The sequence below is a fragment of the Varanus komodoensis genome, unplaced genomic scaffold (genome assembly GCF_004798865.1).
Source record: "Varanus komodoensis strain SLA01 unplaced genomic scaffold, ASM479886v1 scaffold13_3, whole genome shotgun sequence".
NCBI classification, from domain to species: Eukaryota; Metazoa; Chordata; class Lepidosauria; order Squamata; family Varanidae; genus Varanus; species Varanus komodoensis.
In genome coordinates, this window is record NW_025335409.1 from 12,575,704 (window position 1) to 12,599,661 (window position 23,958).

The 23,958-nt window shown below is 39.4% G+C and overlaps 2 protein-coding genes across 5 annotated transcripts in view; one reads left to right on the plus strand and one right to left on the minus strand.

The window, feature by feature from the left end:
* The window catches only part of CCDC146 (coiled-coil domain containing 146), a 73,445-nt gene extending 58,707 nt beyond the window's left edge, over positions 1 to 14,738 (minus strand). For 3 of the 4 annotated variants that reach the window (XM_044423200.1, XM_044423199.1, XM_044423198.1), the window contains exons 1-2: positions 14,628 to 14,738; positions 5,623 to 5,825 (exon numbers count right to left, since the gene is read on the minus strand). In XM_044423200.1, coding sequence (XP_044279135.1) covers positions 5,623 to 5,808 — 186 coding nt within the window. In that variant the 5' untranslated portion in view covers positions 5,809 to 5,825; positions 14,628 to 14,738. Of the gene's footprint in view, positions 1 to 5,622; positions 5,826 to 14,627 lie in introns of those variants that run through there. The other variant, XM_044423202.1, reaches the window with a different exon arrangement.
* Positions 14,739 to 15,052: 314 nt separating this feature from the next.
* FAM185A (family with sequence similarity 185 member A) overlaps positions 15,053 to 23,958 on the plus strand; it is a 47,270-nt gene continuing 38,364 nt past the window's right edge. The window contains exons 1-3 of the mRNA XM_044423520.1: positions 15,053 to 15,844; positions 16,804 to 16,913; positions 18,303 to 18,395. Of these exons, the coding sequence (XP_044279455.1) occupies positions 15,361 to 15,844; positions 16,804 to 16,913; positions 18,303 to 18,395 (687 nt within the window). The 5' untranslated portion in view covers positions 15,053 to 15,360. The remainder of the gene's footprint in view (positions 15,845 to 16,803; positions 16,914 to 18,302; positions 18,396 to 23,958) is intronic.

The following is a 23,958-nucleotide window of genomic DNA, read 5'->3' on the forward strand; positions in this document are numbered from 1 at the left end:
CCTATGTGCCTACTTGGAGGTAAAAAAAAGAAATAAAGCTTGGCTGCATACTGTATATTTAAAACAGCATGTAATTCTGCCCTACTGCCTTATCGAGCGTCCTTCAAAAACACCCTGAAAAACATATTACCATACAATTTTTGTGCAGTAAAGATATTTTATGAACTTGACTGAGACAGCAGCAGCTGATCCTTTGGTAACAAACAAATCTTTGTCTTCACAGGACTCAACAAATAATAATCTCCACTAAGAAATAATTACTTATTCATATATACAATAGTGCATATTTTTACCAAGTAATGTTTTTCATCAATTGCTCTTTGGACGATTAATATATGGAGAGAATATCTGAGAGACAATATATTGTGATTTAATCGTCTTAGTAATCAATACAAACAAGCTGTGTTGTAGTTTAATTTTACATCTTGTCTCCCTTAACTTATCATTCTATAAACCTTTGTTCCAAATTCCTCAGACACATTTGTTTATATGATGTAATTTGTACTAAGTCACATGAATCAAAAAAAGTGGGAGAAAATGGAACATATTTTGCATTAATGACTACACTGCTGACAACTTTACAGCAGTTAGGAAAACAACATCTTGCAAAATTACCTTTGTCAAAATTCCAACATGCGTATTCCACCAAAAACAAAAACAAAAAACCAAGCATTACAATTAGCTTCTGAGAAACAAATAAATTATGAAATTCTTGGCTGGATGGGGACTGCATGGGACTGCTGCCAATTTATCGTTGGACAGGTGAAACCTGCACTATTGGAAACTTGAAAAGGACCAATGCCAGGAGGCATGGAGAAGAACAGTCAGCAATGAAGTAGGTGCAGCAATAATAGTATGGAACGGGCATGAAGAAGAAATGTACAGACCCCTGTGTCTACAGTACACAGTGCTCTTCCAAGCACCAAGGCCCTTTAGGAACAAAGTGCTAGCAATCCTGTTCTTCCATGATTCTATCAGGACTCAGCCTACCACTGGCAGAGTTCAATAAAAAGTTCAATAAAAGTGGTCATTACTTAAGCAGTGTTTCCATCCGTATAATATTTTGTATTTATTTATTTATTTGGTTGGTTGGTTGGTTTATAAAACTATATCCAACAGTCCCAAGTGGGACTCTCTGGGCAGTGTGCACCCATCACCACTGCTATACAAAATTATACAATAAATAGTAAATTAAATAGTAATTAAAATATTTAAAAATGTTAAAAGCACAAGCCAATATTAATAACATCATCATAATCATCCTTGTTATTATTATTCATTACATTTCTATACTGCCCCACAGCCAAAGCTCTCCGTGTGGTTTACACAATAAGGTACTTGGGGTGTACATGTGGGAATACTAGCAGAAAACAAATTTAATAAATCAAATCAAATCAAATCTTGCTCCTCATGACTTAAAACAAATAATAGAGCTTGTTTTTGCCAATTTGTGGAGAATGTTGCTCTTTGTATAATTTACTGAGATTTTCTAAAACTTTGAGATTTTAGAAAGGTATTTCGGCAGGTCTGTCCATTAAATTGCTAATTTTGTGGGCAAGATAATATAACTACAATATATAAGCAGGAGCTTTTATTGTCTGGAAAGGCTCTAAGAAGTCATATTGACCTCACCAGACATAGTCATGACATGGAGGTTTTAGGATGGCAAGTTACAAAATTGTAGTTCTCTGTCTTAAATCAATAAGATGCATGTGATTTAAATAGACCAATGTTAACAGACCATTTTACCCCAGCCAAGTAATTAAATACATGAACAAATCACTTAGAAATTGTTGAAAGTTACATGGAAATGTTTAGCTTGACTGAGGTCATCTTGGAAATAATTACATTCTGCAAAGGGCTAATAGATCTTTATTCTTTCTTTCTACCAATTTTCAAAGTTCCTAAAAGCTTCTGAAATAATGCTTCATTGTGTAAAAACAAGGCACTTTTTATTGGAGAACCTTAGGAACATATGTCTTATTTTCTTGTGAAAAGTCAGGAGTTGAACTGTGACTGTGAGACATACAATGCATCCAAAATCAAAATATTAAATGTTACATTCTTATATGTTATTAACCACTGATAGCACAACATAATTTAACCTGACCCTAACTCAGACTGTCAACACCATTAGGAAAAGAAACTGATAATCAATTCTGGCTTAAATTTTCCTTTTATGTCCTTGTTTCAGATGGTAGACTTTTCCATTTTAAATACTATATTGAACAATTTATTGGAATGACGCATTATAACAAGTAAATAAGTGAACAGTTCTATCCACCTGTTGCGCAAACTGCTATGCAAGTTGCTAAGCACTTAAGAACTGCACTGGATCAGAGCAAGGTCTATCTAATCTAGTATTCAATTTACACAGTAGGCAACAAATGGCCTGCAAGAAACCCACAAGGAGGACATGAGTGTGCCACCTCCACTCATTATTCAGAGTCTGCAACTACACATGCATGCACAGAGGTGAACATACACAGAACTTTGTTCCTAAAGGGCCTTGGTGCTTGGAAGAGCACTGTGTGCTGTAGACACAGGGGTCTGTATACTTCTTCTTCATGCCCGTTCCATACTATTATTGCTGCACCTACTTCATTGCTGACTGTTCTTCTCCATGCCTCCTGGCATTGGTCCTTTTCAAGCGGCATTTTAACTGTTAATATTATTGGATTTTATCTGGCCAGGGCAGCTTATTTTATACTGTATTTTTGTATTTTTAATTTAATGTTTATATTTTTTTATTTATATTATAATTAGTTTAACTTATTGTTGTAAGCCGCCCCGAGGCTTCGGCGAATGGGGCGGCATAAAAATGTTTTAATAAATAAATAATAAATAAACTGATTGCCTAAGCTAATGAAATTTGGGAAGCACTAAAGAACTGAAGGTTATCAGGCTGTCCAAAATTGTGTCCAGTATAAGAACATGACGTGGGTATGATCTTGATGCATGATCAGGCTTTCATTCTGCACTGTTTCTCCATTATGTAAATAAATCCAATACGCAGAAAGAAAAATCCTGCATATATAAATTTAGGATTAGGAAAATAATATTTTAGGAGTGCCTCTCATAAAAAGATCAGAACAGTTATGCCAGCTTTCTGTTCCTTCAGCGGCCAACCATATGCCCACAGACAGCCCACAAACAGGACATAAATGAACACGATGCACTGACATTCCTTAACAACCAGTATTCAGAGTCTTCAATACTGGAGGCAATATAGAACCACCATAATTAGTAACCATTGATAGCTTTATCCTCTGTGAAAGGCCTTATTAAGCAATAATCTGTATCTCTGCTTCATGCTTTTAGGCCACCTGAAAATAAAGGTGATTAGAAATGCCTAAATTTATGCCGAATTGAGGTCACAAGCTATTGCCATGGTATAAGATGCACAGTTCTCTTGACTGCCCTTCTCTTTCTTCTTCTGGGGATTAATTGGGGTCATGCTCTCATTTGATCAGCAGGATCAAGAAAAGTAGTATGTGCCCTAACCATTCTGCAAAGCTGGCTCCAGGATTAAAGAGGCCTTCAGCAGCTGCCATCTCTTGGACCCCAGTGATGGTCCCGGTGGGACTTCCCTTGGTGGTGCCAATGGCTACCGGCAGTGGCCATTCTCCTCAATAAGCCCTGGGAGTTGAGTTACTTTCCAGGGCAGTGTTGAAAAGTGATGACTGCTGGATGCAAGTAGGAGTGCTGTGTGTTGTATTTTTGAAAAGGGCCAAGGACAGGCATCAGTGGCTGGCTTTGCCAGGATAACGTTGCTCTTGTAGCTTCCTGAGACTACCCAGTGTTGCCAACATGGTAAAATACAAAGCAGAGATGGGTAGTTATCAAATGACAGTTGTTTGGCTGAAAAGAAAATTACATTTTCCCTCCATTTGATGTGTTTGGTGTAATGACATTTACAAAAGCTTACTGTTAACTTGTTCCAGTAACAGATGCAATGGTTTAGTTAGTTTTCCATGAATTACTATCCATACAGGACAGCATTTGGGACTTCCTGCCATGGAAGTGGCAGGTCACACCACAGATTCCTGTTAAATGCTTTTTATTCTGTCCAGTGTATTTTAACAACCACAGGTACTAGGAGAATTGCACTATAACATCCCCTTCCACCTCCAGAAGAAAAATTAAACCTTCACACAGCAAGCCCCATGTCTGTTTTAAACAAAGGGTATACTACTAAATCAAGAGCATGCTCTTACTTTGTGTACCTGACTTGAAATGTGAACTTAACTGCAATGTCTGGGAATGTTGGCATGGCTGAAATTTCCTGCTGTGTCTCAGAAGCATAGCCAATTAGGAGCACAGGCCTCCTGAGTTGTATCCTGGCACTTACATTTACGTTTTTATCTACACAGGCCTATTTTTTGTGCGCATACCTTAGTTGTTTCGATGTAAACTGGCTTTTTGCAGTGGAAGCTTAGCTAACAGTTTCTTTGGAGTGTTTTATCTATACACCATTTTCATTTGGTACAATTTCAGCTTTTTCTAGCTAGTGTTCAGAATGTTTATTTTCATATTTGCCTATTTTATAGTATGCCTCAACAGAAAAACAGTTTATAAACTGTCTAAATAAATAACAGAATTTAAAGAAAACAATAACTTTAAACAATAACTTTAATTTTATAAAGCAAAGTTCTTTGCTTTATAAATTAAAACAATTAAGCAAAAATTTTAATGAGTCCTTAAGAATATGAAGAATATGTCACAGCAGTTTAATGAAATAACTAGAAACAACCTTCCAGTTATAATAGAAAAATGCTGGAGTCAAATAAGGGTAAAGGTTCAGCTTAGGTTTGAGACTGTCATGTTTCATATATGTTACAGACCATTTTTCAAAGAGTTATCTCTCCAAATTTGAGAACAGCTGCAACCTACGTGTTGACTAAGGAATAATACTGACATTCATTCTATGAAGCATCAGCTGATTGAAAAGTTCATTTTATATCTGTCTACCATTCCATTCCCAAAGTTATATCCACAGTTTCTCCTCAGAATTGACCAATAAAAGTCATAACTGATATGTGTTGAAAAAGTGAGCAAATTCTATGTAGATCTATTTGGCGGTTTCTGGCTCTTTGCAATGCAAAACCCTGAAAGTGAATCTAAGGAAATCATTTAAAATGTTTTTGGAAATAAATAAGAAAGTTCTGCTCATAAGCACAGCAAAATGCTAATAATACAAGATACCATGCTTGGACACAGTGCTGAGTTTTACTTCTGTTTGTATGCTCTTGGACAAGGTATTTCCTCTGTCTTGTTCTAGGTTACAGTTATGATAAATCAATGTCATTTTTACAATAGATGCTTAAATTGTTTCATATATAAATTCCCATTTAGAGGAAATTTAGAGGGAAAAGTAACACTTTTAGAATATAAATTTGTTTTTAGAGTAGGTTCATATTCCCCAGGGTCATATTCACTCCCAATAACAATCCTTTCATTCCAGGTAAAACATGTTATTAAAGAAGGGCTTGGACAACACAATCTCTTACAGTTGCATTTCCTTTTTGGAATGTCCCGAAACCTTGTTAATAAAGTTTAAAATAACGACACTTTTCAATAATAGCCATCTGGCTCACCAAAAGGATGTTTAGAAGACACTACCTCATCAAGGCACTGAAAGGCAGGACACGAATGCACGTCAATGGTGCCTTCATCCTGGATATTAACAGTTGGAGCTATGGCATAAACAGGCTCCTCAGGACTCTCTGGTTCTGATTCTGGTTCTGATATTGCTTCAGGCTCTGACTCTGTGGCAATAGGACTTTCTTCTTCCTCAGAATCACTCATTTCCCCTTTCCAAGATTCTGCAAAATAACATAAAAGCAAAACTTCATGTCACATTGTTAACTGTTTGATGCCTTATACAAAATAAATTATACTTTGCTGAGAAAGAACGAAACAAAGTAACAGTGAATGGTTAGATGGGAGTATTTCTATCTATAACAGAGAGAACCAAGAAAGAGGAGACAGAGAGAGGTAACAAGAAGCAGCAAAGGATGGTTGTTCTATATACTGAAAGACTGCATACAGCTAGAACTTTAAAATGAATGAAAAATGGAAATACTTTAATTGTGCACAAAGGGACATGACATGACACAGCTAATGGATGGGTGGGATGGATCATCCTACTAGTTTTTTAATGTGAATAGTGAACAACAGTTGTAAGCAATATAAAAGATTACTTCAGTCACAGATTAATCACAGAAGTATTAAACTCTCCTATAGATAATTTCCATCTTCGATCAGTACAGTTGCATGTAATTCCCTAGAACTTGTGTCTCCAGTGTTGTGGCCATGGACAGCAATGTGCCCACAGATACCTCTCTTGGTGCTGACCAGACCCTTTCTGATTTTAATGTTATTTCTAAAGATTAAAAAAGCAACTGGGAAGTTGCCATACTGCAAGGTAAACTGCTACTTTCAAACACCATCTTTATTTGGGTTCAACAGAGTAGTTTTGTGTTTTGGAACTCAGAGCCCACCTGTGCCTCGCACTTAAGTTCTAGGGCAAGTTACTTCTCTTTCAGTTACACCAGTTTGCCTTCTGGGAAATGAGCATTTTATGACAGCATGACATCAAGCATATGCATTATGTCAAGTTGTCTCCGATTTATGGCAACCCTATGAATGAAGGCCCTCCAAAATGTCCTATCCATGACAGCTCCATTCAATTCTTTCAGGTTCAAAGCTATGACTTCCTTTATGGATTCAATCCATCTCATATTTGGCCTTCCTCCTCTTCTGCCTTTGACTTTTCCTAGCATGATTGTCTTCTCCACTGAGTCTTGCCTTCTCATGATATGTCTAAAGTACAACAGCCTCGATTTTGAACTTCCTTCTAGGGAAGGCTTGGCTTAATTTGATCTAGGAAGTATTTGTTTGTCTTTCTGTTGGTCCAGGGTATTTGGAAAGGTCTTCTCCAGCACCATGTTTCAACACATCAATTTTATTCTTGTCAACTTTTTTCATTGTCCAGCTGTATATTTGTTATATGATCCCTAGTGCCTCTTCCTTTTCACAATACAACTTGGCCTTCCAGCATTTCTTGCTCCACATTCTTAGTTGTTATTTGCTAGCACGGGAGATTAATGCAATGGTCATATGGTTGCTTTTGTGTCTCCTCTCTTGAGACTGGAATATATATTGAACATATATTGACCATTTCCAATGTGGGGCATTGTTTTGTTTTCCATATTTTCCATCACTGCTATTTTATGAAGGAGCAAGCCCCAGCTATGACAGCCATCTTGTGAGTGTGCCCACAACACTCTCTTAAAATTACAAATATATTCACCAACCTAAAAAAGTTGTGCATCCCTACCATAGAAACTACATGGATCTACAAGGTTATGAATCCCTACCTTAGAAACCCTTGCAGTTTGTTCTGTGTAATGTACATCTTGAACAATTTAAATAGCTGGCAGCGAAAACTTAGAAACAACTGTATTTTAGAGCTTGCTGGACTCTTCTAGTTTTGGCAATCACTGAGACTGGGGAATCCCAAAGTAGTTTCAAATGAAATATAAGAATTTATAACTTTTCCAAGAGTATTTAAACTTGACCAGAAAGTAATTCCAATAGCATAAACTAGTTTATTTGCAAATCATACCACATCAATTTAAGACACAATATAGCTATAGCTTTGTATTATTCTTTTAAAGAGATGTCATGGTCTTTGGGTCAGCACATCTTTGAAGACTCCAAGCATAAATTGGCCTCTAGTTCAGTTTGGACTTTCATCAAGGACATTCTGCTTAACAGAGAGATTTCAGCAGCTGCATTTGCTTAGGAATGCAAAACAAAAAACGGAGGGGGGACACGACTAACCCTGATTATGCCTCCTACAGAAATCAAAACATTATGTAATCAACTGCAAGCAGCATTAAGTTTCTGTAATACAGATGGTAATCTGAATTCCCATAATGTTATTTGAATTTATGAAATATTTATTTCAATTGTAACTCTGCTGATGTTTGAGTTTCAAAGAAAAGTTTGTGACCAAAAGAAACAAGTTTCCATCACAAAAGTCATTCAAATGCACATTTTGGGGTGCCTACTAAATCTTCATTGGTCAACCTGTGCCACATGACACAGACAGCAGAGGACTGGGTCACTGGGTCAAAGCAAGGCAGTTCATGGGAGAACTAGAGTCATATCTGCCACCTCTTCCAGGGCTGCTCAGACTAAAGGGAACCCACAACCTAGTAGAGGTATATGGAAGGCAACTTATCAGACCTACCATAAAATCATACATGCTCATGTGACACAAATATTTGTAGTTTTGTAGCTTGCAATATTCTCTGTTCAAGCTATTTTGGCAGAGGTTTTTAAAGTGAACTCTTGAAGAGCTGAAACTCATTCCCAATAGCAATGAAGCAACCAGTAAAGAGACTGCCACAACCATCCAAGGCCCCTAGACATCATTTAGGACAACAAAGGATTTCTCCTCAGCACCTGTAGACAGAGCTATGAGTGTGAGAGAGGTGTGAGTACAGATCTTCCTCCTGCCGGCAACCTCCTTCCGGCTGCAAGAGAAATCTGTGTGGTAGCTCCTCTTCCCAAAATTGCAACAAAAATCGCAAAAGAGGTCAGGAATGGTGAGGAAGGCATGTATCGGTGGACATGGAGAAGAGGAGAAGGAGGAGGAAAGGGGTCCTAAAGCCTATTATTCTTAGTCCCATCATCTGAAGGTAAACAAGACAGACAGGCTCAGAACCTACCTAGCTAAAAATAGTTTTAAAGAAAGAATGAGAGGTTACAATGACGGCAGGCCTTAGGACAGATGGGCAGCTCAGATTTTGGAGCCCTGCATTTATAGAGTGACAATCCCACAGCATTGCACCCTAAGGTATTTCCATTTCTTTATGGACATTTATTTTTCTGAGAAATCTAATTAAGCAAAATTAAAATACTGATGAATTATGCAGTTATTTCAAATGGAAATGTGTGAGCCAAAATGTCCTCATCTAGATTTTTTTTATTCCAATATTTTCAAGAGAGAATATATTTAAATATTTTAAGGAGCCCTTTAAAAATAACTTGGAATTTCAAAGTTATTTTACTTAGTAAAAAGAATCAGAAAAGTCCTACAGATAAAATAGGCTATTGTCGCAATTAGAAGTCACACCTAATAACTATGAAAATAGGAGGGAAAGGGCCTGCCCAGATATTTCTTGGAGATGCATTTTGAGACATGCTGGCAAAGAATAAGGAAAATCTTTGTAATGTACAATATTAATTGTACTTGTATTTGTGTTTGGCTTCATATAGCATATAAAAAGTTACAGCACTATATAAAGAGAGATCATGTGTACATTTTACCTATGCTGAATAGACATATGAATTGTAATTCAAGAAATTTTGAGTTAAGGTTCCTTTTATAATTCATTTAGTCTTCCTTCAAGAGTAGCCTATGATTTAGAAATGTAAATTAGCTGACTTATTGCAAACAAAATATACATTGTTATACTCTATACCCCTTTTATCTTGGATTTGGTATATTGCACATATACCTAAACAGATTAATTTGAACCAATTCATAGAAGGAAGTCAAAAGAATAGTAAGTGTATTCTAAAGCAGATTTTATTGATTGCAACCAATGAGCCTTGTGGCACATAACAAGCAAAATTATTACAGCATAAATTCTTGTGGACTATCATTCCAAGTTAAATAACACTTCATCCATCAAATGAAACATATAGTCCATAAAAAAAAAACCTTAAAAACTGTTATGCTATACTTGTTATGCTATGCTATAAAAAAAAAAACCTTAAAAAACTAAGTCACACCAAAATCAATAAGACCTCTGAGTAGACATGTAGCATTGTTAAGTGTTACACAACTCTTATTTTTCGTATAAAAGAAACTGCATGTAAAAACCATGGCTACTTCTCGGCATTCTTTTATTGCTTACTAGAACAATGCATGGATAATGAAAATCCATGTTTTCTTTCTCCCACTCTTTGATCTTATTGTAAAAATGCCAGAATAAGACTGACTACTTTGAATCAAACAAACTTTCTTTAATCTTGTACGCTCCAATCCGCCTCCACTGTTATGCAAAAGGAAGTCCCATTACACTTATATGAATTTAAGCTCAAAATGCAAGCCGCAACTGGAGAAGTTTAGTCTTCTATTTGTGATCTGAAAAACACCGTTTCTAAACACAGCAGGCATACCTGGTTAAATATTTTAGTCTAAAACTGTCATTTAACCATTTTTATCATATTTCACAGAAATCAAGTGTTGTGTTAGCAAATACTGCCAGTTAGTGATGTTATATGTAAAAAGCATGCCATCACAAGTTTATGCTTCAGTCAAAGCACCAGAAAATATACACATGATTGACTTTACTAGAATAGAGTTGCCCTGATTCAACAATAGTAATGTGTAAGTAAAAAAGAAAGTTGAAGGAGATTGTCCTTCCAAAATGGGCCACTGACCAGAACCCACATGGAAGGAAAAGCCCTGCATTTAGTGCCTAGAATCAGGTTCAAATGATCCTGCATTCAGTGCAGCTGAAGCATTTGGCAATGTTGTCCACTAAAAAGGAGTTATATGACCCCCTCCACATGCACAAGCACGAAAAGACAATGTTAGAGAAAGAACTGGAACTGGAAAGTGATGGTGGTAGTTGGACTTAAGAGAGTTCACCCAAGTTCTCACTCAACCTTTATGTTTAGAACTGCTATCACATAAAAATGCAAGTGGAGCCTAGCTTGTACTTTTCCAAAATATTAATGAGAAGCCTTCATATCCTTTTATCATTTTCAGCACTGTAAATGCTCAAGTTGGCCATGGCCTCATTTTAATATACCCAATAAAACCCTCTGAGATTAGTCTTTGTGAAATGTTTGTCACAGTAAGTAAAAATACCTCAGGTTCCTCTAAATATTTAATGCACTATCACTCTAACACTGAAATCAAAAGAATGTTCTATTCCAAACGCTGGGCAGTAAATTAAATAAAGATGTTATTTTTTCTGGGGAAATTGTCCTTGAATTAGAAACATGCTTCCAAATTACTTAGACATAAAAAGAAAGAAAAGTCTGCAGCCCAAAACTTAATGTGCAGATAAGTCAATAATTATAGTACCAATGCTTCTAATTTGAAAGAATAGTTTTGTAAATAAATAGTTGTGTAAATGACATCTTCTGAGAGAACATGAGATGAGAAAAAATGTTTTCTACCATTTAGCACAGCTTACAAGATGGCACAGAGACAACAGTGCTCCATCATTGCTTGGCTGCATATGCCAAATCTCCAGAGATAAACCACCCATGAGCACAGAGTTCTTATTTAGAGGCGAATAGGGGTGCACAATTTCCCCACTGCAGGCCTTGCATGACTAAGGAGTGCACAGCAGATATGCCCATTTGGTGTGTTGCGAGAGCACTGTGCAGAAAAAGAAATAGGAAGAAGTTGACAAGCTAAAGTGTGCTTCTGCTACCCTAGTGAAAGTGTTTCCATGACGTCCTCTGTAGGAGGGGCAAAGATACTCTTGTCAGCAGGAGAGAAGCAAGGCCTGGGATGGATTGACAGAGGATCCTTCATCAGAGGAAGAAGAGGACTTGTACTGAGCTGAAGGCTCTTAAAGCACCTTGTGCAGTTTTCTTTCTGTGTTGCTCTTGCAGAGAACCTGCACTACCTTTCTGTTTGTGCGCAGTGTACTGTCTTCTAAAACAAGAACTGCACTGTTGTGGAGAACATGTCACAAATTCTTTTATAGATTTCTGATAAAATATATATTTTAATATGTGATCTTTCTGATTTTTCCTTGAAGCAACTTAAACTACACAGGATAACTGAATGACCTATGGAATTCACTCCCCAAAGAGGTCCGCCTGGCACCGTCGTTACTGGTTTTTCGGCGCCAGGTAAAGACCTTTTTATTTAAACATCATTTTAATTGTTAAAATATATGATCTGGCCAGGGCAACTTCTTCTTCCTTCTCTTTTCTCCTCCTATATTATTTATTTACTTATTTTATACTGATAATTTTAATTTTATATTATTATGTTTGTAACTCAATGTATTTTTTTGTATTTTTGTATTTAATGGTAACTTATTATGTTCTATTGTATTTCAATGTATTTTATTGTGTTGTAAGCCGCCCCGAGGCTTCGGCAAGGGGCGGCATAGAAATGTTACAATAATAATAAAAATAATAATAATAATAAGCCTGTGACCTGAATTAGCCAGTTGGCAAATCACACCATTGCAGCAGGATAAAAATAATTCAAATATGGAGACATCCTGTATGTAGTCACCCAGAACTAAGCTCCATTTCTCGATAGAATTTACATTCAAGCAATGTACTGAAGCCTTAAAAACAATGCAAAATTCAATTTTCAATAGGAGAAGGCAAAGGAAATAACTAAGATTAACATAGTCTTTGCAAACAGATACAGTGGTACCTCAGCTCATGAATGCCTCAGTTCACTATCAAATCAGGTAGCAAATAAAAATTTCATAAAAATTTTGAATCAGGTCATGAACTCCACATTGGGTGGCGACCAGGATCACAGCCATCTCCCCCCCACCCCGAGTGGGGAGGTGGCCGCGATCGTGCTGGGGGTAGCGGGGAGATGGCCGAGATCACGGTTGCGCTCATGCAGGAAAGATTGGCGCAATCACGGGCATGCTTCTGCAGGAAAGATGGGCGCGCACCCCCCAAGCGCACCCGAGTTTGCGCCTGTCTCTCCCCTCCCAGCGTGTCTGCATTCACACCTGCCTCCGGAGCGCACCTGCGTTCGCGCCCATCTCCCCTCTCAGTGCGCTGAGATGACGGGCATGTACAGGGATGATGGGTGCAATTGCAGTCGTGCTGGAGGGGTGTGGGGAGATGGCCAGGCTCGTGCTTGGGGTGTGGGGGGGGAGAGATGGCCGCAATCTTTGTTGTTCTTTGTCGCTTTGCTTTTTCACATTTTTCTAATTAAAAAATAATAATTACAAAACAGATCAGCCTCATTTACATTGAACCTTGTGGGGAAATTTAACTTCGCTCATGAGCAATTTGGGTCACGACCAGAGTCCTGGAATGGATTAAGTTCATGAGCCAAGGTACCACAGTATTCATTTTTCTACTTAAACAACACTTCATTTAAGTACTAAATGCCACTGAAACTTTCAAGAAACAATGAAATGGGCCATGTTTAGTGAGCTACTTATGCAAAGTCATACTAAACAGTGCATTTCTGTTAACACTTTTCTGCTTAAATAAATATATTTCATTGTATGATAAATATGATAACTTTGTTTTGTTTATTTATATTTAATGAAAACTCAATAATAAGATGAAGGCGTTTAAAAAAGAAAAATATATACAGAAGGGTGAAGGATGCCTCCAGTGTCCATCATATTGTAGTCTGAAATAGGTTATGTTGGATTTAAGTGGGAAGAGGTCAAGCACTCTGTAGTGCGAATAAAAGTCTATTCATGCCATTTAGGTGTAAAGGAGACTTTAGATGAAATGGATTTCTTTGTGTTTTTGCACTTACAACATGTATTTTATCATGTTGTAAGCCGCCCTGAGGTTTCGGCAAGGGGCGGCATAGAAATGTTATAATAATAATAATAATAATAATAATAATAATAATAACAGGAGGTTGTCATCTCCTTGGGGAATGGAGAAATGTGCCTTTCCAGAATTGATGGGGCAGAAACCACCACTTCTCTGAATCTCATTCAGGATACACTGTATGTTAGCAAAACCATGCATCAGGCATTCCTGACCATATGCATCAGTGGCATTTCTCTAAACCTCTGTTGGTGTTTCTATGAAGCCTGTAACTATGGAGTTGCAGTGAAATGGGTAAGAAGTTGCTGCCATCTGATGGCAGAAATCTACATCACAGCAAGAATTGCAGAGTCTGGATATAAGTCCTGCTACACATAAGAAGTCTGTTGGACCAGACCAAGGGTTCATCTAGTCCAGCATTCCGTTCACACAGTGAAAAGTGAAAAGCTGCCCAGAGAAGCCCACAAGCAGAATATAGCTCCCACAGCCCTCTCCTGCCTAAGTTCCCCAGCAGCCGGTATACCTTGATATACTTGCCTCTGCTATTGGTGGTAGGAGTCATCAGGAGTAGCAGCCACTGATAGCCTCCTCCTCGGTGAATTCAGTGGCCATCAGTACGTCTCATGGAAATGAATTCCATAGCTTAACTTAGCACCATGTGAAGAAGTGCTTCTTTTTATCTGTCCTGACTCTTCCACCAATCAGTTTCAAGGGTTCTAGTATTAAGGGACAGGGAGAAAAATGTCCCTCTTTCCACTTTCTCCACACCATGCTGTAATTCTGTACACCTCAATCATGTCTCTCCTTCCTCGCCCTTCTCCTCACTTGTGTTATGCCTTTAAGGCAGAGAGAGAGAATGTATGGCTCTCTAGATATCGGTGGGCTGCAGCCGAACAGTATCTGGAAGGCAACACGTTCCTAACACCTGCCTTACAGAATCTGAGCTGCCGCGCAAGCTTCCTCGAAGCAATCATCTTTCCTGAATCATCCCTAATACCTCTCTCGACCACATTAATACTCCTTTTTACTCCCTGGTGCAAAGCCCAGCCTTGCGTGCGTTGGTATCTAACTGCAGATCACCCTACCTCCGTTTCTACACGACCTTCAGGTGGGTCTTCCTCCCTCCGAGGCCCCTTCGTCGTCCTGGGAAGCTCTGAAAGCGTATCAAGCAAACCTCCCAGCGTCTTGCGTTTCCACGGAGACCAACTCTTTCATAGAGCCCGCCCCCTTCCACGCGACTATTCCTTTTCTCTTCTGATTGGACAACATAAGGTTCTATGCCACGCAGCGGAGCGGGAAAACATCCTCTTTCTCCAGCCTCTTATTGGCTTGCTGGAGGATGCCGGGAGTTGCAGGACTGAATTTTGAGTCAGCATGCGCCATTAGCCTTGTATAGCACTCTGCTCTCTGGGGCTTGTAGTTCAAGCTGCAGCGCGTGTTCCTGGTGTCCGAGTGGACAGAAAACTACAACTTCCAGCAGCCACCGCTTCTGAGAGGTAGACATGCTTAGGTGGTTCTGCTGAAATTGCGGATCAATTCTTGTTCAGCTTGCTGGTTCTGTGCTTTTCAAGTTTGTTTCTTTTGCGAAATTCATAGTATGAACGTGTAAGGGGCAGGAGACTAACCCAGTGAGCCCCGTCCCACAGGATCTGGGGAGTGCATGTGGGAATTCTGCAGGTCCCTGAAATCTAACTCGAAGGGCAGTTTTTCTTTCTCGAGGTGGGAGTCCGTCGATAGAGTCCCCCGGCCCCCACCCCAGACTCTGTCCGTAGAAGGACGCAGAAACAGCCTCAGAGGGTGAGGTCAAGGCTGAGCAAGATGCGGCTTCTTCTGTCGTTCCCAAGATGGTGGCATCTGGCAGCCAAGATTGTAGCAGGGAACAGGCAAGGGTTGTCGAAGGGTGGAAACATCGCCGGGCGAGAGTTGCGAGGAGGTAGCTGCCAGTTGGTTAGGTTGTTTGTCACCAGTCCTGATGACAAAAGCAGAATGCCCTCTGAGCCCGGAGTAAGCAGACGGAAGAATAGCAAACTTCTCAAAGAGTGGACCTTGATTGTCAGTCCCTTCGGTCTGCTGAAGGTGAGACTTCCTTGTCATGTCACCGTGAGCCCCCTGGATCCACACAACTACCTCGAGGCTGACAGGGTATTTGTTACTGTGAGGGGGACGGACACGAACCCCCAAGATAGTCCAGCTCTCAATAATTTGCATGTGAAATACGATGAGGTGCTAAAGGAGATGACAATAATCTCAGATGACATGGACAGAGCTGCCTCTGTGGATGTGAGGACCCCCATAAAATTTGGTATGTTCACTTGCCAGATGAAAGAATATCATATGTTGATAGTGTGTAGTGCACCTTCTCAGGCTTGAGTGTTCCTCCTGGTCTGGCAATAACTAAATAATCTTGCCAAACATGTTTCTGCTTTCCAGCTGTTGCAACCCTTGTAGCTCAGACCTAACCCATTCAGCTGGGTGGGATTGATAGTAGGCATAACTTTGATTGCTACAGCTCAAAAGCATCTGCTGCCCAGTCTGCTTTTGGCTTTGGTTTTCAACTGCCCAGCAACTTTAGAAACACTTCCTGAACCCTAGCATTTTAGCAAAGTCAGCTCTTCTCCATCGCTGTATGTGAAATGCTGGTTGAACCACTTTTCTTCTTTGCTGACAGATTATTGTATGATGTAGTAGATGGACTGTTAGACTTGGATTGACGAGGCCTCAAATCCTACTTTGTCATGAAACTCAGTGCAGCTATGCTCTGTCAGCCTAACCTTCCTTGCAGGATCGTTGTATAGAAGGAAAAAAAATGTAATCTCCACATACCTTGTCCTGAGCAATTTGGTGGAATGGCAAATGTAATAGCAATAATCATAACTGCTGTCTAGCTTTCAGCCATCTGGGTATGGATAAATGTATCCATATTGCAAAATGTCATATTTGTTTACCTTCTTTTTCTGTTGACATTCTGAGTTTATTTAGAACACAGGTGGGAAATTTATGTGCCTCAAGATGCTTTGCCCTACAAATCCCATCATCCTTCAATATGTTGGCTAGGGCTGATGGAAGGTTTAGGCCAAAAAAAAAAAAAATCTAAAGAGCCATTAATTATCCATCGCTGAATTAAGGAAGCAAGACTTGCTTTTCAAAGGGGATGGCTCCCTTTCTACCCCTATTAGATTACTGTCTAAATGAAATTGATGTCTAGAATGTTCAGAACTAAATTTGTTTCCATTTATTTTCTCTATTAAATTTTCATTTTAGACTTAGATATCAAGACATCAGGGAATGGCTGTGTGAAGATTGAGAAAATTGAATGCAATCACTGCAAAATAGAAACTGAGAAGGGAGCTAGTGTCTTGCAGTCAATAAAGGTATCAGTACAGAAATATTTGCCCATTCATTGCCCCTTTTGTCTTTTAAGAACTACATGTTCTTAACTCAATATTATACATTGACTTCGTGAGTGTGAAGGTATTCTTGCATGTTTAGTAGCTGATTATCTCATTGCTAAGATATTACCATGGATGAATAGATTTTTGGGATTTGCTTTGTTTTTTACTAGAACCCTGAAATCCATCAGGCAAAGCCTGGAGCAAAACCAATGAACTTGCTGGAGAGTTGTCAAGACAGCTTCGATCCTGGCTTCTCCATTTTCTTCTCTTCCCCTGAAACATTCACTTTTTCCTCTCTCCAAGATCATTTTTCCAACCTTGGAGATCAGCTGGTCCATTTCTTTCTTTGCTGGCTCTGTGAAGGTGGGGGATAGAGCTCCACCTTCCAACTGCAATGTCAGAATGCTGTCTTCAGCCTTAGCCCCAGCAATCTGAACTATCCTATGGTCCCACAGATGCTGTGCTGAGGTGATAAAATTGCTTCCTCCAGGTTTTAAATTAACAGATGAGTTCACAGAATATTTATACATATGTGTTCTTTTCCTTCAAAATCATAATTTCTTCAGTGGGTTCTGATAACTTGCAGAGCAGGAGTGGGTTGAAGGTAGTTCTCCAGATATTTTGACTGTCAACTCCTGCCAGCATGAATGATAATCAGGAATGTTGGGAGCTAAAGTCCAAAACATCCAGAGATTTTCCTTCTGCCCATTCTAGCTGTAGAAAGCTCCTGTATCTCTTGATGTCAGTGAACAAAATGAAGCATATATAAACTAAAGATCTATCCATCTACCCATCTATCCATCCACCCACGTATTTATATGTCGCATATAACAGCCAAGTGGCCTCCCTATTTCTTGCAGGTTCACACCATTCATCACATTAAGTGTCAGTCCTGTAGGCACTGACTTGGAAGCAAGATCCATTGAAGTCAATGGTGCTTACTTCTGAGTAGCTGCAGCCAGTCGAATGAATTTTCTTTTTCACTGTATTGAGAACATAGGAAACACAGGTCATTCTATCACAGCACTATCTACTTTAACTGATATCAGCTCTCAGGCTGGAATTTTCTGAACAATCCTGCAAAAAAAGTCAGTATTTTTACTGATTTTTTGTCAGAGCTGCTGTGCCTATAACAGTTGCATGACATGACAAGCAGAAATTCAGTAGTGAAATTTTGTCAGATGTGTAACCGTAACTGCTGAATTTCTGCCTATCGTACAGTTGTTAATTGCCACATCACTTTTCAATAATTGAAGAGATATTCACTTGAAATTGAATTCAAAAGTTAGGATCCATGATAAATGAGAAACAAATATTTGAAAAATAAGAAAATGACCACTTTTTAAAATATATACTATTCTGTTCCAGAGTCAGAAAATTGACATTCAGTCTAAAGGAGGGAAAGTTATCTGCTTGGGAACTCTTCAGGGAAACACTGATATTCATGTGTCAGAAGAAAGTGTAAGCAAGTATTTTTCTTTTCTCACCATGCAGGAGCTATAAGATAAATGTAATTATATAATATTACAAAAATAGTACTGTAACTTATTTTATCGAATACATGAGAATAATTCTTTTATTTGAGTATTTGTGTATACAATGGTACCTTGGCTTAAAAATGCCTCAGTTCACAACCAAATCAGGTGGTGAATACACATTTCAGGGAAAAAATTGCCTCGGGTCACCAATTCTGCATCAGGTGACTATCACGATCACTCCTGTCTTCCCTGCGCAAGCACGACTGTGATTGCACTCGGGGGAGGAGATGGCTGCAATCATGCTTGGGGAGGAGATGGCCATGATCGCGCCCTTGTTCCCTGCCCAACACAACTGCGATCGCACCCATCTGTGGCCACGATCGCGGTCGCGCTCATGCAGGGAAGCCAGGCACGATTGTGTTCGTGCTCGGGAGGTGGGGGGAGGGAGGAGATGGCTGCGATCATGCTGGGAGGGGGAGATGGCGGAGATTGCACTCAGGGGGAGATGGCCACAATCACGCCCGTGTTCCCTGCTCGAGCGCAACCACAATCGCGCCCGTCTATGGTGCAGGGAAGCTGTGGTCGGGCAGGGGGAGATGGCCGCGATCTTTGTTGTTTTTTGTCACTTTGCTTTAAATTTTTGCGATTCAAAAAAAAATAGTTACAGAATGGATTAACCTTATTTACATGGAACCTTATGGGGAAATTTGACCTGGGTCATGACTAATTTGGGTCACGACCAGAGTCCTGGAACAGATTAAGTTCGTGAGCCAAGACACTGCTGTACTTTTAATTTTTCACATGGCTAGCATTGCTAGAAAGTGATCCTGTGGCCCCCTAGAGATCATTTGGGGAGCTGCAGCTTAGATTCCCACATCCAAGGCCAACAACAGAGATCTGACCTCAGTGCTTGGGATCTGCACTCTGATTCCTCTCACGCAGCCTGCAGCTGGCACAGACAGAACTGTGATAGCTGCTACTCCAAGGTCAGGAAAGCAATCTGGAGAGAAGGTAAAGGGATCTTTGCAAAGGGCAGGAAAGGGAGGAGGACGGGGAAGCCCCTCAGCTAGACAGCAGGATTCTTTGTTGAAATGCAGAGCACGAGATGTGAGAAAATGGAGATCATGTCAGCTGCTGCTTCTCTTTTGCAGAGGATGCTTGCAAGGCTCTCAGTTTGGAGGCTTATGAGTATCAAGGGTGCAATGAATTAACCATTTGTCCCAACAGAGACTCTTGATCATGAATACCTGCATGACCAATAACTGCATGACCAACTACCTTACAATTACCTTGTAATTAAGTTTCAGTGAAGAAAAATAGGCATTAATTTCCTTTTAGTGTACTACCATGATTGAGTTTTCAGCCACTTAATTTGACCTGAACATGTTTCTATTATTTGCCTCTAAAATTCTTGATTATAATTATATCCCAACTTTTTTCCTTTTGAAGAACTCAAGGCAGCTTACATCATTCTCCTCCTCCATCTTATCCCCACAACAACCCTGTGAGGTAGGTTGGACTGAGAGCCTGTGACTTGCCCAAAGTCACCCAGTTGGCTCCATGGCCGAGTGGGGACTAGAACCTGGAATGTTCAGATCCTCAGTCCTATACTCCAACCACTACACCACATTGGCTTATTCAGGTTGAATGTGTATGCTCCACTGCTGTGTAACTAAACACCATTTCCTTTTTAAAATATGCAATTACTCTCACCTCATAAGTGGTGAGTGGAGATGAAACACTGTGGCACCAAATCAACTTTGTAAACTTCTTTAATATGAATTTACTATCCAGCCTTAAGTAAGCTGCTTTTAAAATGCTGGACTATCATTTTTAACCAGATGCATTGACAGGATGGCATACAGTGGTTTTTAAGATCTTCTCATAATTCCAAGGCAGCAATATTGTAAACATGGATTCATTTCTTCTGTGGAAATATTGGGGTGAACTCAGCTTAAACAGTGTAAAGATGAAGTACTGAGTATTTTCCAGAAGATGGCATCTTTGGCTTGGTTGCTTTCTGTTTGGATAGTGCGAAGGGGAAAAAATTCTTATTAGATGCATTATGTGATTCTGACTTTAGCAGCACCAAGGGATAATAAATATTACATCAGGTGGAGTGCTGAGCATTTTTCCATCCATTCAATATCTGCAAGATGATAATATGGCAGGTGTGCTTAGTTTATTGCTGGCAGGAACACTTTTTCCAGGGGGCTGCCTGGGAAATTTTTAAGTTGAAATGGGAAGAGCATAAACAGGATTTACAACCTCATTTGATTTAACTCAGCAATCCTGACACTGACCAAAGAGAATAAAGAGTAGTACTTCTTACTGTGCTTATTTGACTAAAATAATATATACACTAGAAGAAGAATTCACCATTGTGACATATTGATTTAAAAAACAAATTTGAAAGGAAATCTGTTTCCATTGCTATATTTTTGTCTCTCCTAAGGAATTTTAGAGGCATAAAACTGTAAGAATCTTTAGAAAGAACATAATATACAATAAAGTGGAACACACACAGCTGTAAAAATGCCAGAAACAAACAAGGCAGAGTGAATTGGTTCTCCAACACATTTGAGAGTATCTTCTTCTTGAAAAAATACACAGCTTCAGTTCATGCTGGTTTATTAGTGTAGCTGGGAGACACTGAAACCAAGTATAGTGGTAAAGACAGATATCACTCTGGAGGAAATGAGATACTTTATGTGCTGGACTGTGAACATCTATAAATTAAAAATTGCAGATTATCAGAAGATAATTGCAACTTGAGGCTGCAACCTCAACATGCTTTCTCCCTAGCAAGTCCTTTTGACGTACTCCATCATCACCCTCAGTACCTCTGGGTGGGTTATAATAATGGCAGTGCATCATCCTACTGAGTAAACCTGCTTAGCTGCATGCTGCTTAAATCTATTTTAACATATGAAAACTCTAGCAGTGTGTGTAATAGGACAATCCAGGAAGCTCAGGGCCACATTTATTTGCATCAAGCCTTGCATTCAAATGCAGACTTCAAATCATGGAATAGTAGGGTCAGAAAGGATCAAGAAGGCCATTGAATCCAACCCCCTGCTGATGTAGGACACCAATTACACCATCCCACTCAGATAACTGTCTGTTTTCTTCTTGAATGCCTCTAGTGTGGAAGAGCACACCACCTCTCTTGGCAGCTGGTTCCACTGCCACATTGCTCTTACAGTTAGAGGATATTCTTCTTTGTGTCTAGCCTGCACCTGGTGTACTGTAGTCTAAGTTCATTGTTCTGTGTCCTACAATCTGAGATAAGTAAGGTCTTTTCCTCCTCCTTTGTGACAGACTTGGGAGGTACCGGTAGAGTGCAATCATGTCGTCTTGCTGCCTTCCTTTTTCAAGGCCGAACAGGCCCAGTTCTTCCAACCTCTCATCATAAGACTTATTTTCCAGGCTGTGTATCATCTTTGTTGCCTGCCTCTGAACCCTCTGCAGACTATCAGATTATTATTATCCTTTTTAAACTTGGGTGCCCAAAGCTGATAGCTGTATTCCAGGTGAGGTCTGACTAATGTGGAGTAGAGGAGAATGAGTACCTCTCTTTTTCTGGAAGTGATACCTCTGTCAATGCATCCCGAAATGGTGTTTGCATTTTTCACAGTTACATCACACTGCTGGCTCATATTTAGATTGTCTACACCAACTCCAAGGTTCCTTTCACTCTCAGTACTGTTGAGCTAAGTATACCCCATCTTGTATCCATGCAGCTGATGTTATTTATTCATTCATTTATTTTTGCATAGGTGGAGAACTTGGCATTTGTTCCTTTTTAATTTTATTATGTTGTTTGCCACCCAGCATTCAAGCTTGCCTAAGTCTGCCTGGATATTCTTTTTGTCTCCCAGGGCATTAACTATTTCACCCAGTTAGGTATCATCTGCAAATTTAATTATCATTCCTTGGATTTACTTATCAAGATAATTAATAAAGATGTTGAAGAGTATTGGTCCCAGGACTGAGCCCTGTGGTACCCCACTTGCAACTTCTCTCCAGGTTGAGAAGCTACCATTGATGATCACTCTCTGTGACCTATTTTGAAAACAATTGTGTATCTACCTAACAGTAGTTCTGTCAAGCCCACATTTTACTAATTTATTTATTAGGGTGCCATGGGGCACTTTGTCAAAAGCTTTTCTAAAGTTTAGGTAAATTATGTCCACCGCATTTCCTCTGTGTTGATGGTAACCTAGTTGAAGAATGAGATTAGGTTAGTTTGGCATGACTCATTTTAAGAAATCCATGTTGCCTTCAGTTTATCCCTACCTTTTCTTCAAGGTGTGTACAAACTGATTTTTAATGATTTGCTCCAGTAATTTTCCAGGGGTTGAAGTTAGACTGACTGGTCTATATTTTTCTGGTTCATCTCTCTTCCCTTTCTTGTAGATGGGGACTACATTAGCTCTCCTCCAGTCATCTAGCACTTTCCCGATTCTTTAAGATTTCTCTGTATAGTGGCTCAGAAAACTGTTGTGCCAGTTCCTTTAATACTCTACGATGAAGCCCATCAGGTCTTGGAGATCTGAGTACATCTAGCTCTTCAAGGTGCTCCTTGACCATTTGCCCATTGATCTTAGGTTGCCATCCTTCCCTTTCATTTTGCATTTCCTCCTCTGTAGGAAGGGCACATTTTCTTTTGTGGGAGAAGACTGAGCTGAAGTAGGAGTTGAACACCTCTGCCTTTCCTTGTCATCTGTCATCTTTTTGCTGTCCTCGATGGGCTGCTGTATGCCTCTATCTTTTGTTTGTCTTTTATTTTCTACATAGCTGCAGAAGACTTTTTAAAATTATTTTTAGCATTGCTACACCTTGCTAGTCTCAGTTCATAACTTGCTTTAGCCTTCCCAACTCCGTTCCTGAAAGTCTTTGCTGTCTGTTTATACTCTTCTTTTGAGGCTTGGCCTCCTTTCCACTTCCTGTACATGTTCTTCTTAACTTTTAAGTTGTCTCTTAACTTTTTGTGGCACAGCGAGGGTTTTTTTTTTTTTTAAGTTTTCTATCCCTATTGTTGGGATTAGTAGCTGTTGTACTTTAAGAATTTTTCTTTTCTTTTTGTAAGATTTCCCATTCCTCATGAACTCCTCTCTACTTTAGGGAGAGTTGCTGGGGGATGTTGCTTATCGCAGATTTGAATTTATTTAAATGTACCCTTTTGGAATCAAGGATAAATGTTTGGCTGCAGCAGACATTTGGCATCCTTTTAATAAGAATTCAAGAATGGTGTGGTCGCTTTTACCCTGGGGTCATCTCTTGTTGTAACACTATCTACCAGATCATTTTTGTTGATTAGTATTAGGTCTAGTATAACTGTTCCCCTTGTCCTTTCTGCTGGAGGAAGTTACTGGCTACACATGTGAGGAATCTCTTGGAGTGCCCATGTTTGGCTGAATGTGTCTCCCAGCAAATGTCAGGGAAGTTCAAATCACCCATGATGACCTCGTCATGTCTTGTTGCCACACTGGCTTCTTGTTTTCCAAAGATAATGTCTTAGTCTTCATTTTGATTTGGTGGCT